This window comes from Stomoxys calcitrans, chromosome 4 (assembly GCF_963082655.1).
Source record: "Stomoxys calcitrans chromosome 4, idStoCalc2.1, whole genome shotgun sequence".
In the NCBI taxonomy this organism is placed as follows: Eukaryota; Metazoa; Arthropoda; class Insecta; order Diptera; family Muscidae; genus Stomoxys; species Stomoxys calcitrans.
In genome coordinates, this window is record NC_081555.1 from 182363424 (window position 1) to 182380357 (window position 16934).

The window sequence follows — 16934 nt, forward strand, 5'->3', positions numbered from 1 at the left end:
AACTTCTTACAAATCAATGAGTGCTGTCCGATTCAATTTTAAGCTCAATGATAAGGGACCTCCTTTTTACAGCCAAGTCCGAACGGCGTGCCGCAGAGCGACACCTCTTTGGGCAGAAGTTTTTACAAGACAAAGTAACTCACAAATGTCGCCAGCATTAGGAGGGGACAACCACCGCTGAAAATTTTTCTGATGTTCCTGCCTGGATTCGATCCCAGGCGTTCAGTGTCATAGGCGGACATGCTAACCTATGAGCTACGGTGGCCATAGAGATATCTCAGGGAATTATAAAGCAGACGAGTTTGCCAGACTAGAAACTACCTTACACATACCAGGGACACAGGAATCTGTGGGTATGCCTCTAGCGACATGTAAGCTATGTTTTCAGGACCAGGCCTTACAGGTAACGAATGATAGATGGTCACAGAGAGAGGGCTGTGAGCATTCCAAAACTATGTGGCCTCATCTAGACTTGAAGAGGTCTACTGCCTTGCTGTCATTGGCTAGAACAGACATCTCAGTCATTGTGTCCGTCAAAACAGGTCACTGTCTGATCGGAAAACATGCTGACAGACTGAAGGTTGCAACAACGACTTTTGCAGAAGAAGAGGAAGAAGAGACTATAGAACACCTTCTGTGTGTGTGTCCCACACTAGCAGTTAGAAGGACTTCCACTTTAGGTTATCATTTCTTTGAGAACCTGTCTGATTAAGCGGATGTGAATATTCGCAAGTAATTGGGATTTTTAAAGCGTTCTGAATGGTTCAACGGTAGGAGCATCTTCCTTGTTCTGTTCCTGTGGTATCACAATGGATAGAAAACGTCTAAATGAGTCTGATGTCAGACTGCCACTTAAACCTAACCTAATCTGTTTTTAACGAATTTTTCAAATCTCTTGGAAAAATCTTTGTGCATTTTTCAATAAAGACAAAGCTTCAATGAAATTTCCCAAAAAAAAAAAAAAAAAAACAAAATTTTAATGAATGAGCTTAAAGCTAAAATTCTAATATAATTTTCGCTAGCTAAACTTGCAGATAAAATTAGAATATTCCACAATGGACTTTCGACTTTTATCACAATTAAAACGAAATTAAAGCAAAATTGTATCAAATGTTCTTAAAATGAAACAAACTGTCTTGCGAACCACAAAATTTTTCTGAAATTCTTTTTAATGAAAAAATTTTATAAAATTTTCTCAAAAGACAGAAAATGCAAAAAACACACTCAGAGAAATTTGTTCGTAAAACCAGCAAAATGTTTGCTTAAATAACAGAAAGTTTGCTGCAAAATGGTGTGAAGGATCCTCAAACACTTGGCCCCAAATTTAGTACTCTTTGGGGTTTTTTGGTTCAAACACATAATCCCACATTTAGATATCAGATTCGCCTTCTAGTCCCAAATACCTTTATTTGAGCCCGATATTGCGGAGGTCAGCAAATAATTACCGTTTCTGGGGTATTTTGGAGAAGGGGTAGACCCCCAGAATACATTCTCCCGAATACATTTCATTTGAGCCCCACAATGACGTGGTCGGTAAATATGCTCGATTTACGGGTGTTTTGGGGAGTGCGGTGGTCGCCCAAACTCTTAGCCCTAAATATATATCACCATCATTCTCTACTCTTAAATATCCTTTATTTGAACCTCCCGTTTTCTAATCTCAAAAGCCTTTCATTTAACCCCTGATTGCGTAAGTCAGCAAAAATGTCCTATTTGGGGTATGGACCCTTAAAACTCTTAATATCGAGATCCACTCCTTTAAAGACCCAAATTGTCATGGTGAGCAAATACGTCCAATTTGGGGGTTATTATGGGGGTGGGACGTCCCCAAGGCAGTTGGTCCCACATTTGGATATCAGATTCGTGGTCTACTCCCAAATACCATTCATTTGAGCCCCATATTTCCATAGACACAAACATGACCGGTTTGGGGAGTGTTCAGTGACTTGGCCCTGAAAATATTGTATATATCAGATTCGTATTCTACACTCAGATACCTTTTATTTAAGCCCCATATTGCCATGGTCAGTAAATAAGTCCCGTTTGGGGGTGTTTTGGAGGAGGTGTGGATCCCCAGAAACTTGGGCCCCCATTTGAATGTCAAATACTTTTCATTTGAGTCCCATATTGCCATGGTCGGTAAATTTGTCTAAATTAGTGTTGTTTTGGAAATCAGGTACGTTTTCTTATCCTAAATACCTTTCATTTGAGTCCCATATGGTCATGATTGATCTAAATATATATTTGGTAGATTTTAAGGTGGGGCGGCCCCCCTAGATACCCCATCTGAAATTTGGATACCAAATTTTTATTTTTAGAGTACAATAAGAGAGCACACAAATTAAATCGCACCACCCGAGAACTGGCGATTCTTAAAATTAGTGTAAGGGGTAGGATCCGCCCCCTTCAGATATTAAAAAAGGTAGTACCCTATTTTCACCACTAGATCATTGTGCACCATCTGTGAAAATTTCAAGTAAATCGGTTCAGCCGTTTTTGAGTTTATAAGGAACACACAAACAAACAAACACAAATTGATTTTTATACACTACACCACCACTGTGGTATAGGGTATTATAGATTTAGCAATGTCCGTCTGTCTGGCCGTCTGTGAGTCCATGCATTCTTGTAATCCAAGTGCAGGTCGCATTTGTCTTCCGATTATCACGAAATTTTGCACATCTCACTTTTTTGGCTCAAGGACAAACGCTATTGATTTTGAAAAAAAAAACGGTTCAGATATAGATATAGCTCCCATATATATCTTTCATCCGATATGGCTTTTCAAGGCTGTAGAAGCCACAATTTTGGTCCGATCTTTACAAAAGTTGGCATTGGGTATTTTATTTGAGGTCTACATATGTGTGCAAAATTTTATGAAAATCGGTTCAGATTTAAATATAGCTCCCATATATATCTTTCATCCGATATGGACTTTTATGGCTGTAGAAGCAACAGTTTTAGTCCGATCTTTAAATTATTTTGCACAAGGTGTTTTATTTGGCGTCCTAATATGTGTAAACAATTTTATGGAAATCGGTCCATATTAGATATAGCTCCCATATATATCTTTCATCCGATATGGCTTTTTAAAGCTGTAGAAGCTACAATTTTCGTCCGATCTTTACAAAATTTGGCATGGATGCTTTATTTGAGGTCTACATATGTGTGCAAAATTTCATAAAAATCGGTTCAGATTTAGATATAGCTCCCATATACATGTATCGCCCGATTTGCACTTAAATGGCCGTAGTAGCTACAATTTTCAATCAATCTGCACAAAATTTGGCGCAGACTGTTTTGTTACTGATCTTAATATATATGGAAAATTTTATCAAAATCGGTTAAGATTTAGATATAGCTCTCTACATATCTTTCATCCGATTTGGCCTTTTAAGGCTATAGAATCCAAAATGTTCGTCCGATTTTCCATGAGACGTTTTGATTGACGTTCCAATACGTGCGCAAAATTTCTTTAAAATCGGTCCTAATTTAGATATACCTCCCATATATATCGTTCATCCGATGTGGACTTTTAAGGAAGTATTGGGTTGCCCAAAAAGTAATTGCGGATTTTTTAAAAGAAAGTAAATGAATTTTCATAAAACTTAGAATGAACTTTAATCAAATATACTTTTTTTACACTTTTTTTCTAAAGCAAGCTAAAAGTCACAGCTGCTAACTGACAGAAGAAAGAATGCAATTACAGTGTCACAAGCTGTGAAAAAATTTGTAAACGCCGACTATATGAAAAATCCGCAATTACTTTTTGGGCAACGCAATAAAATCCACGATTTGGTCACATCTCTACAATATAGGGCGTGAGATGTTCTTTTTCATGTCCCAGTATGTGTCAATAAAATTGGCACACGTTTCGATATAACTCCCATATAATCTTTTATGCGATATGGCATTTTAAAGTTGTGGAAATCCAAATCTTTTCGGCCTTTGCGAGATCTTTAGCACCTGGAGAGCTCCATTTATGTCCAAGCCCCAAAGTATGAGTTTATGAGGTCTGATTCGGGCAGTGCTGCGTGTCGACCGGAGTCATGTTTTTGACTCCGAGTCGAAGTTGGAGTCGGCCTTTGGTTCGGAGTTGAGCACGCTTGCCTCGACTCTAATCTGCTCTCTGACTCTGGCTTAATACTGCTACTATATCTAAGGCTAGACTCCACAGCCCTGATTCGGTCCATACTAACATCCGTCTGTCCGTCCGTCTGTTGTAATCACTCTAGAACCTTCAAAAATTGAGATATTGAGTTGAAATTTGGCACAGATACGTCTTTTTGATGCACGCTGGTTTTCTATAACGGGTCAAATCGGACCATATTTGGATATAGCTGCTATACCGATTTTCCGATAAAGGGTTTAATGTTCATAAAAACTTTATTTTTCATCCGATTTTGATGAAATTTTAAACAGTGAGTAGTTTAAGGCTACCCGATAACTGATCAAAATATGGTTCAGATTAGACTATATTTAGATATAGCTACCATGTGGACCGATTTCCCGATAAAGGGTCTGAAGACCATAAAAGCTTTAGTTTTCATCAAATTTCCCTGAAATTAAGAAAATTGCGCAGTTTTAAGCCTCCCAACATCCGACCCAAATATAGTTCAGATCGGACTATATTTAGATATAGCTCCCATATAGACCGATCTGCCGATAAGGGGACTGAAGCCCATAAAAGCTGCAGTTATTACCCGATTTCGCTAAATCATATGTATGATATTAAACAAAAATAATTTCCCCTCAAATGATTAAAATTGTTCATTAACATATAGAAAATGCCTTATTTATTGTTTTTAAGTTTATAAATTTGAGTCAATAGTTAAAAAATGTTATTTTAAAATCGGCTAACAATGCTTGCTGATATCAGAAAACTTATTTTTTGTTATGAGTGCAATGACTTCAAAAGGCCCTTAAATAAAAAAAAAAACTCACAAATGACGCCACTGCATAGTCATACTCTTGCACACACTCAAGGCTACAGGCACTTCCATTTGCACGTTTAGCATTTGTTTGAATGGTAGGCAAGCACTTCCGGGTTTTCTTGTTGTCTTAGTTCTTGCACACCTCCGATTCCCGCCACATCCCAGATTTATCCGACCGCACACTTACACACTCACAGACACACACTTCTCATTGTCTTTTGCCCCATCGTCGACCATGTGAACGAGATCTGAAATTGCAAATAGACACAAAAGCAAAAGCATTTCATTTTCACATTTTGTCTCTTTCTCCTTGGATTTCCTCGAGTGTTCTTGAGTTGCCACTTTAAAATAAAAATTTCATGAAAATTTAAGGTGCTCTTTCAAGAGCTGGCAAGAAAAAATGAATCAAAAGAATTTTCGCCGCTCATTAAAGAGTCGGTTCTTGGTGTTTTTTTTTTTATTAATGAAGAGCTTGACCAGAGCTTGCCCCCATGTAGTCGAAGCACTGGACCTTTTGCCGCCTATAAAGCCCATAAAGCTTTACACAATTAGTTGCTCCATTAGTTGGGTCCTTCATCTATTAGTCTAGTGTGGGAGGCCACGGCACAAGAAGCACTCATTACTGCGCCCTGTATTGGAATTATTTATGATGCCAGGTCGTGTCTGTGTACATTTCCCCTAATGCTTGTGGTGAAATCGTTGTAATTATTTATGGAACATTTGTAGAGTTCAAAGTTATTTATCACATTTGCATTTACTACCATTTACCATGGGAGAGCTTTGCTGCATGCACTAAGGTGGATGTAAGGGCCAGCACAAGTCTTGGATTATTTTTGCTGCAAAAAACCCTAAACCAAAAACTTTACACGCCCCACCACATATTCCGCAAATTGAAAACAAAAAGAAATAAAACAGCATAGTTTCGAACAAGCAAGACTAAGGGACAACATTTATCAAACAATTCATCAAACCTTGGATTTGAAGGGAAAGGATTTATATGCCTCCCTGTCCACATCCATTTTTTTTTTTTTTTTTTTTTTTTTGATTAAGAAAAAAAGGGATCAAATTATCAAAACCGAAAACGGCCAACTTGGAAATATTAAATTCTTCACAATTTCTTGTGATTAATGGTTCAGAAACTATAGTTCAGTTTATATGGCACAATTCCAAAATAAATTATATTTAGTTTTAAAGCTAATATGGGTGCCATAAGAAAACAATTTGTCATCGACATAATTTTGGAGAGGGAAAACGGCCAAACTCTAGCAAAATGAAAAATGTAAACCAACCGAAGTTGAATTTTGCCATATTCAAAAATGAATAAATGATATATTTTAAATTTTGTTTAGTGCCAAAAGTATATTAACTTGGGAAAAAATTTAATACAACGGATGTTTTCATAGATATAAAGGGTTTTCCAGCAAGAGGTATTATTTTGAATCACTTGGTTTTTCGGTTGCTGTCACTACAACATTATTAACAAGTAAAAGCGTGCCGAGCCGGGCCGAATCGTATATACCCTCCACCAAGAACGCATTTGTTGAGCTCTTGCCACGGTACCTTTTTTAGGCAAAGAAAGGATATAAGAAAAGAATTGCTATGTTATTGGAACAATATCAAGTTATGGTTCATTTCGCACCATAATTGAACTGAATATTGAAGACCATTAAAGAAGTCATTGTGCAAAATTTCAGTTAAATCTACTAAGAATTGCGCACTTTAGGGGCTGAAGAAGTAGAATAGGGACATCGGTTTATAGGGGATCTGTATTAGGATATATACCGATTCATGCCATATTCGACACGTATGTTAAAGGTCATGAGAGAAGCCGTTGTACAAAATTTCAACAAAATCGGATAATGCTTGCGCCCTTTAGAGGCTGAAGAAGTTAAGATCACAGATTGGTATACATGGTAGCTATATCAAGTTATGGACCGATTTGAACTATTCTTAGTACAGTTGTTGTTGCATAACAAAACACCTCATGCTAAATTTAAGCTAAATCGGATAATAATTGCGCCCTCTAGTGGCTCAAGAAATCAAGACCCCAGATCGGTTTATATGACAGCTATATCAGGTTATTGACCGATTTGAACCATTCGTAACACAATTGTTGGAAGTCATAACAAAACACGTCATGCAATATTTCAGCCAAATCGGACGAGAATTAGGCCCTCTAGAGGCTCAAGAAGTCAATACCCCACATCGGTTTATATGACAGCTATATCAGGTTATGGACCGATTTGAACCATTCTTAATACAGTTGTCGGAAGGCATAACAAAACATGTCATGCAATAATTCAGCCAAATCGGACCACAACTGCGCCCTCTAGAGACTCAAGCAGTCAAGACCCCACATCGGTTTATATGGTAGATATCTCAGGTTATGGTCCAATTTGAACTATTCTTAACACATTTGTTGGAAGTCATAACAAAACATGTCATGCAATATTTTAGCCAATTTTGACGAGAATTGCGCCCTCTAGTGGCTTAAGAATTCAAGACCCCAGATGGGTTTATATGACAGCTATATCAGGTTATAGACCAATTTCAACCATACTCAGCACAGTTGTTGGAAGTCATAATAAAACACCTCATGCAAAATTTCAGTTTAATCGGATAAGAATTGTGCCCTCTAGCGGCTCAAGAAGTTAAGACCCCAGATAGGTTTATATAACAGCTATATCAAAACGTGGACCGATATAGCCCATTTACAATCCCAATCGACTTATACTAAAAAGTAGTATTTGTGAAACATTCCAAGCGGCTTGCTTTACTCCTTCGAAAGTTGGCGTGCTTTTGACAGACGGACGGACATGGCAAGTTCGACTTAAAATGTCATGACGATCAAGAATATATATACTTTATGGGGTCTAAGACCAATATTTCAAGGAGTTACAAACAGAATGACGAAATTAGTATACCCCCGTTCTATGGGGGAGGGTATAAAAATGGAACAATACAGGCTTCAACAATGCATTGAATTTGTTAAAATTCACTGCAAAAATGGTGAAGAACTTGCAGCCACTGTTTGCAAAACTAAAGCATTTTCGGGTCGTCGTGAAGCACCTTGTTGGACCGCAATACAGCATCTGGGGCTAGGAATGCGCATTAGAAGCCTCGCTATCCTCAACGCGTGACTGTTTGGTGCGGTTTACTGTCCGGCAAAGTCATTGACCCTACTTTTTCGAACATAAGGTTGGATCAACAGTTACAGTGATAGGATTGTGCTATAGAGAAATGATTAATGATTTTGTCGTAGTCAGAGTTGGATGGCATTGAGCTGAACAACAAGATGGTGCAATGTGCCATATAATCAACGAAACCATTGCACTTTTATGGAAAAGTTTCGGGGCCGTGTTATCTATGGGAAAGGTGATCACACCTGCGAGATCTTGGGGGCTACGTGAAAGATAAGGTTTACGCCAATAGCCCAGCGTCGATTCAAGAACCCACAGAATTTGTGAGGCTATCGAGGACATAGGGCAGCCACTTTGCATTTTCGTTTTAGAAAATTTCATGATATCGATATGATCTGGTAAGCGATATCGCGTTGGCCATTTGGCTGATGTTCTCTTTCATGTTAAAGGCATACATTTCTCTTTATTAAGAAGTAAATATCCGATTTATTTCAAAAATTTAAACTTTTGTGTAAAAAACTATATACTTTTTAGGAGATTTGAACAAAATTATAGTGGGGTTTAGTCTCGCAGAGTTAAAGCAAAAATAATCTCAAAGTAAGTTTATATTCAGGAAGGTCTTAAGCAAAAACATAACAGGGAAATTTTAAGTTAGAGAAAGAAATTTAAAAAAGAGCTTGAAGTGTCCAGACCACAGCTAATTATTGTGCTTGCTTCGAACAGAAGTCTCATTTATCATGGGTATTGAAAATATCACATTTGTAGTGGGAAGCATGTTAGACAATAAAGGTTGGAAGTAACTATTTCTGTGTACTTTACCATAACGTGGAAGAGGTTGAATCTTCAAAACAAAAAAACACATATCTACGCAAACGGAAGGACTTTCCTTTCAGGTGCTAATTTTTGGGTCGATATGTGTGATTGATTATTGCAGACATTATACTATCCATCCACACTAAAAGATAGGGGCAACGATCTATGTTAAAGATCAAAGAACTTCAATCATTCTTAGCTTAGCATGATCCACATTGTCTCATCCATATACTTTTGTCATCAACTTAAAATGTTTATGACTACTGAATACTGGGTCATTCTCAATGTGTTGCTGGGAACTTTTATCATATGCACGGCTCATTCTGACTTTTCTCTTTTCTTTATGGAGCAAAGAGTCCCTTTGCAAGTTATATCCTCCTCATTTAAACGACCCATCCAAAAGTCTGTACGAAAATAGATGTAACAGCAATATCGTAAATTTCAGATGATGTTTAATCCTCCATTCATCTGCTCATCAACGAATAAAAGCGATACTCTACAACGCATTACGATAATGTAGTGCAGCTTAGTGCTTTGACCAAGCCAAATGAAATGCCCACAATGGCAGTCTTATCTGGGACAATAGATCAAACTATGAATCTCAGTTAACATGGCCGGTACACTGCCTGCCAGTTGAATTGTTGCACAACTATACAGTCAACCACACAGATTTGAAGTACGCAATTGAAAGGGGGCTGTAGGGCAGGTGATAAGATTGCAAGAGAGTCGCATGGATGGAGGTAGAGGAGGGCTGATGTATCAATGAACTTTAAAAATAATTGCAATTGTTTTGTTCAGAAAGCCCACAAGTGCATTTAATAGAGAGGTAAACAACACAACATCTAGGAGGACGGAGGCGAAGATGAGGACTACAACGACCAACTTTTTAGAGAGCAAAAACAAAATATGTGTCAAGTGAGTTGAAATACACAGGATATGTCTTCCAACTGAAAACAATAACACTCATCCTGCTTGCTCTCTTTCTTGCTTTCATGTTCACAATGTCCACAGTGGCACTGAAGTAAATCATACAAAAACGAGCAATAACAATGAAACAAAAATCTCCACCATACAAGAAGATACTTCAGTTAGGTGGTAAACCATAGTCATGGTTTGGGTGGTTACGAAAGTTTTCTGAGCGAAAAAAGAGGCAAAAGTTTAAATGGGGAAAATTATTTCGAATATTTTTGCAATATTTCTTTGCTATGGGAGCAAATATGATGGGATGGTCAATTCTTTATTGCCTAGTCAGCTATGGGAACCACATGCAAATTATATCTTATTGAAACGAGCATTATTTCAAATTGTTACCATAAGGGAATGAAAAAATACGTCAAAGCTTTCATAGGCATTGCCTAATTATAAATTTTATTTTAAAACTGTGGCTACTTTTATTTGCGTAAGATACAAAAATAAAGTATAAAATATTTGGCATTTGGCGATTTAATAATAAAGTATTTTTATATACCTTATACTATTGGGTTGCCCAAAAAGTAATTGCGAATTTTTTAAAAGAAAGTAAATGCATTTTTAATAAAACTTTGAATGAACTTTAATCATATATACTTTTTTTACACTTTTTTTCTAAAGCAAGCTAAAAGTAACAGCTGATAACTGACAGAAGAAAGAATGCAATTACAGAGTCACAAGCTGTGAAAAAATTTGTCAACGCCGACTATATGAAAAATCCGCAATTACTTTTTGGGCAACCCAATACTTTATAATACAATATATGACCAAGGTGGCGTATGTCGTACGCCACATGTGGGCATGATTATCGAAAAGTAATCATACACACCCATGTCCAATAAACTTAATGCATTAATTATTTCAAATGGTTAGAACTGTGTAAGAAGTTCATTGCCAAGTATTTTATGACAAGAACTTGAAGGCATGTCGCCTTTCCCGTGGTCCATATCAGTGAACACATTTCTGACACATAGTGTGATGAACCCATGACTTCTACATCTATTCCAAATTAAAGTGCTGTCATTACACAATATTGACAAAGTCCTTTATAGGTCTTTTTAAAATTTTCAAACGAGTAAAAACCGTCCAAGTTAGGCCGGGCCATATTATTATTGTACACCCTCCACCATGACAAATTTTTCCACAGTTTATCTTCATGGGCAATAAGTAGATACGAACTGCTTCCAGTAGGCCCCGAGAAATAAGATTGCTGATATCAGCAAACACCTCTGCTGATATACAAATAAAACTTTTATAAATTTTAAAAGAAACTTTTTCTTATTTTTGAACTGCATACCATTAATTGGACACTTCAGGCAATTTCATGCATTTTTTTTTTTTTTGTGTTTAAATGCGAAAATATGATTTAAGTAAATATTTTCTCTGCTGATATTTGAAAGTGTTAAAAAAAAGATCACATGGTACTCGTACCAACTACCTTCAGTTTCAAAACCTGCGTACTTTTTCCCTGAAATTTGAACCAATGAAACCCTGAATATGGTTTAGATTAAAAAAATTCAATTTGGCTGCCATCATCACCCGATGTAACATTTTGGGCTCAAAAAAAACACATATTTTTTCCGCTTAAGCCGAACACAGTGTTTTATCAAATTTCCCGCATACGTTAGAAATGTAGTCTAGATCGGATCATAATTTTATACATTTTATATAGCTGTATATAGAACGATCTCACGAACTAACTTCTTGAGTTAATAGAAGGCAATTTTTTTTTTTTTGGGTGATTTTGATTAAAACCTCAAGCTCGAGATCAAGGTGGTATTTTGATTTTTGAATGTGGTTTTATTTTGCACTCTTAACAAATAAACAGAAACGACGAAATACAACCATTTTGAGTTATCCCCGATGTTTTTTATCAGCCATTAACTTCCAACCTACCAAGTGAAAAATGAACCTACTAATGTTGCTAGGAAGCTACCAAAAACGACAACACTGTTCAGAACCACCATAAAGTTGCGAAATAAATAAAAATATGTCTGCCTCTGATCCTCCGTCCTTTGTTTTTTGCTGCCAAAGTAGGAAAAATTGTCAAGGTCTTCAGATTTGATGTTTTTATCCAGATCGCTTTGGTCTTTGTTATGTTTTTTCATAGGCCTACTTTGGCAGCATTTTCATTCAATCGTTCCAGTTTCGCCTTTATGTGCTCGAAGCGTTTATGGGCCGGCGGCGTCATTGAGCCGCACATCTTCCGTAATGAACAAGACCGGCAAGTTACTGTGAATGGGAATCGCTACCGTTCAATGATAACAGAATATTTTTAGCTCCAATTCAAAATGACATGGATTTGGAGGACATGAGGTTCCAACAGGAAGGCGCCACAAGACATACAGCGAATGTCACAATCAATTTATTGGAAACCAAGTTTGAAGAATGTGTTGTCTCACGAAATGGTTCAGTCGATTGGCTGTCTAGGCCGTGCGATTTGACGCCTTTAGACTATTTCCTGTGGGCTACGTCAAATCTCTAGTGTATGCCAACAAGCCAGCGACGATTGAAGATGTTCGTACGAATGTCCACCGGGAAATTGAAGAAGTATCGGCCGGTTTATGCTTTAAAACTGTCAAAAATTGGGTTCAGTGTGTGGATTTCTGCAAGCGTGGACCTGCAAAAGAAAACGAGTTCCGCTAGAGGGCACAACTCTTATCCGATTTGGCTGAAATTTAGCATGAGGTGTTTTGCTATGACTTCCAACAACTGCGTTGAGTATGGTTGAAATCAGTCTATAACTTGATATAGCTGTCTTATAAACCTATCTGGGGTCTTGACTCTTTGCGCCTCTAGAGGGAGCAATTCCTATCCGATTTGGTTGAAATTTTGCACGACGTGTTTTGTTATGACTTCCAACAACTGTATTAAGAATAGTTCAAATCGGTCCATAACCTGATATGACTTCCAACAACTCTATTAAGAATGGTTCAAATCGGTCCATAACCTGACATAGCTGCCATAAAACCGATATATAATCAATTTTGACCCCTCTGCCCACCCTTTGCTCGCGTTGACGTTTTTATTCAATCTAGCATTGTCCGTTCATGTCTGTCTGTTAGTCTTGTCACGCTATAGTCTTTAAAAACAGAGATATTGAGCACAGATTCTTTTTCCGTTCATAGGCAGTTAAGTTCGAAGATGGACTATGTCAGACTATATCTTGATATAGCCCCAATATAGACCGATCTGCCTGTTTAAGGTTTTAGGCCCATTAAGGCCACATTTATTATGCGATTTCGCTGAAATTTGGGACAGAGAGTTGTGTTAGGCCTTTCTCGAGATCCTTTCATCGATTCAGATTTGGATCTATCTGCCATGTAGACCCATCTCTCGATTTAAGGTCTTGGACCCATCAAAGTTGCATTTTGCTCTATAATTTCTTTGCATAGAATCATAAATTAAACCGTAAATATGTAATGTATTTATTAACCGATTTTGCTGAAATTAGGCACAGTAAGCCGTGGTTACCTCTTCGACATCCGTGCCCTATATAGTTCAGATCGGTGTATATTTGGATATAGCTGTCACATCATATACTATGGTCCTATTTAAGTTTTTATGCCGATGATTTTTTAGTGCAATGAGTTGTGTTAGATCCTTAACTTAGAGACCATCCTGAATATGGTGGAGATCGGAATATAATTACATATAGCTGCTTTTGGTTCATAAATGATGAACTATTTACCGTGTAATGACAAAAGGCAAAATGCTAATTTTACCCATGAACATTCCACTAAGGAACAGGGGCAAACTTCTCACATGTCAATGAGTGCAGTCCGATTCAAGTTTAAGCTCAATGATGAGGGGCCTCCTTTTTATAGCCAAGTCCGAAAGGCGTGCCGTAGTGTGACACCTCTTTGGAGAAAAGTTTTACATGGCATAGTATCTCACAAATATTGCCAGCATTAGGAGGGGAAAACCACCGCTGAAAATTTTGTCTGATGGTTTCGCCAGGATTCGAACCCAGGCGTTCAGCGTCATAGGCGGACGTGCTATCCTCTGCGCAAAAGCGGTTAAAATATATATCCGAAGTGGTGGGTATCAAAAGTTCGGCCCGTCTGAACTTATGCCTTTTTACTTGTTTTAATTCAATCAAATTGCCATACCAAACGATTTTCTGGGCTTATATACTAATTTGCCGGTCTATAATATTTGGTAGCCATCTTTGAGTATATAACCATCTGTACTGGGGCTCCGAACCTGTCGAGCACTTTAGACAATATTTTGTAATTATTATCTCCCCACTAAAGGTGGCAACGATTCCTTGTAATTAGACCATGTGAAACTTTTGAACAGTGCTGCCATCGGCACGTCGCTTGTTCAACAGATCAAAAAACCAATACTTTGAGATGTTATAAATGAAATGGTGAAGACCATCTTCACTTAAGGTAATTTAAAATATAAGAATTTTTCCTTTAAATCATGTTGACTGGACACTTTAAAGTTAGAACTTAAATAAACATTTTATTTGACCATGAGTTACACTGACCAAGTAAGCATTCCTCCACCACAAGTACATTGCCATCACAACGAACCTCGTACATACTTAAGTTTAGTGGTGTAAAAACGAGTATGTGCCTACACCATACTTCTTTCCAAGTCCAATGCTTTTGTTTTACAACTGTAAACGATATTTTCTTCCGGCTCTCACTTCTAAATACGAACAGCAAGAAATAACTCTTAACGTGAAGCAACACTGTGCCCCGGCTAGATGGTGCTGTGGATGACGGCTGAGAATACAGTGTTATTTATTGTTGAGCTCAATCATTTTGTTTGGTCTGGCAACGAGAATGAAAACCATAAATAAATGAATACACCAAACCAAACTGTTTCATACCGACCCCGCACCCCCCCGCTCCGTCAGACCATTCGTTTTCTCAATGTTTTGTCTTTCAATGATGCTGAGGACCTGAGCTCTACTACTCTTATACTCTTGCTTGCCTTCAGAGATGATCATGATGGCGTCCATTCATTATGCCATTAGTCGAGGAAAAGAATACGAGTACAAGTCGTTTAGCCTAAAATGCAATTTTATCTTTGGCCGCCTACACTCCACGAACTGAGACAGAAACAACTCCATTACCACATCATATCCCATTTCCCCTCTGGCTTGGGGAGTTTTACCCCTCGCCATGTGGCTTTTCTTCATTACCATTGCCATTGGACTTGGAATTTAACATGCGACTCATGTTGCACATTCTATCTCAATTTACTCCTTGCCTCAACGTGCAACAACTAGGGAAATTTGTACGAAGGAGCTGAAGGAGGAGCTGGCGCAGCTTCACTGCTTGGCCTGACTCACTAATAAATCATGCATGTTCGTTCGTGTCAAAACGCATCTTCATCGTCGTCGTTGTAGAGAGATACTCTGCTGTACTGTTCTGTGATGGGAATCCATGAAGAACGCAATCACTTGCACAAACCCTCGCACATTGTAACTAAGACACAACCACAGATAATTTTAATCCTCATGATTTTCTTAGCCTTATTCTGTATTAAAAGTATTTTTAATTGTTTAATTTATTATTTGCTTTCGTTGCGTCGTTTCTCTCCTTCAAATTTTAATTGAAACATTTCTCTTGAAAGACAGCCAGGGATAAAGTGCGCGTCGTTGAGTCCGTGTATTTGTTGGCATGGTTGAGAGCGTGTGAATGTGTGTTTGTGTGCGGGTGTGGCTTTATGCTGGAGTGGAGAGTGATTTTAATTGAATTTCACTGAGAATACTAATTTTTATCATTTCTGGCTTTCTGTTTTTTTTTTCTGTGACGCTATTTTCAGTATTTCCGAACGATGAATACCCGCGTGGCCGTGGTCTACATTGAGACGTGGGGCAAAAATCAAGCCGTCATAGATGGCAGCAAGGACATAACCAAAGCCATATCAAATTTTAATGATTACACATCGAGAAAGCTATTTCAAGTGGAACGTGATACAACACAACTATTAACGTAAGTATAAACAAAACAACAACCAACAACTACAGCAGCAACAACAACAAAAATATGCTCCAAAATTACAAGTAATTTATTTATGTATTCTCGCCATTAATTTCTTTTAATTTATTGATGTGATTTTTTAATGCTTTACACTAATGACATTTTATCAAGACAATCTATGGGACGAAGGAAGAAGAAGGCCTTTTTAAATAAAGAATTTTATCTTTTCACTTTCAACTTCATTATGGTCCCAACACAGTGAATGGATAAATTTGCAACAAAACGGTCTTTAGTTTAAAATTGAGGGATAACATATGCAAATTAAGTCTTCTATAAGTGAAAAAAAGCATATAAAAACAGGCTTAAGTTGGGCGAAAAAGTGAATATTAGAATAGATTTCCATGAAATTCAAAAGAGTTTCTTATGGCTCTTTTGAATTTCATGGAAATCTATTCTAATATTCACTTTTTCGCCCAACTTAAGCCTGTTTTTATATTCATATATAACCTTCATGCCAGGTGTCTATGAAATTCAAAAGAGTCATACGCTACGGTGGCCACCATAGCGCAGAGGTTAGCATGTCCGCCTATGACGCTGAACACCTGAGTTCCAAAACCTGGAGAGACCATCAGAAAAAAATTTTCAGCGGTGGTTTTCCATTCCTAATGCTGGCATTAGGAGGGTGGTTTTTGTGAGGTACTATGCCATGTAAAACTTCTCTCCAAAGAGGTGTCGCTCTGCGGTACGCCATTCGGACTCGGCTATAAAAAGAAGGCCCCTTATCATTGAGCTTAGACTTGAATCGGTCTGGACTCATTGATATGTGAGAAGTTTTCCCCTGTTCCTTAGTGGAATGTTCATGGGTGAAATTTGCATTTTGCACATGAGAAACCTTCGAGCCAAGTTTTGCGATGATCGCTTAACAAATGACAAAATTATTGCAATATTTGTCAAAATCAGACAAAAATGTATATGGGAGCTATATCTTTATCTGAACACATTTCAACTAACATCAGCACGCATGGCAAAGACCGTAAAAGAAGACATTGTGCAAAATGATGAGAAAACCTGCTAAGAAATTCGCTGAAAAAGCCTCTGGAAGTGAAAATCTGGTAAAACACATATACAGCTGTATT

The 16934-nt window shown here is 37.6% G+C and overlaps 1 protein-coding gene across 12 annotated transcripts in view; it reads left to right on the forward strand.

The window, feature by feature from the left end:
• The window catches only part of LOC106095872 (disintegrin and metalloproteinase domain-containing protein 9), a 470496-nt gene that overhangs the window by 333392 nt on the left and 120170 nt on the right, over window positions 1-16934 (forward strand). For all 12 annotated transcript variants that reach the window (XR_001222811.2, XM_013263281.2, XM_013263282.2 and 9 more), the window contains exon 9: window positions 15641-15810. Coding sequence is in view for 11 of the 12 variants with exons in the window: in XM_013263281.2 (XP_013118735.1) it covers window positions 15641-15810 (170 nt within the window). In the remaining variant the exon portion in view is untranslated. The remainder of the gene's footprint in view (window positions 1-15640; window positions 15811-16934) is intronic.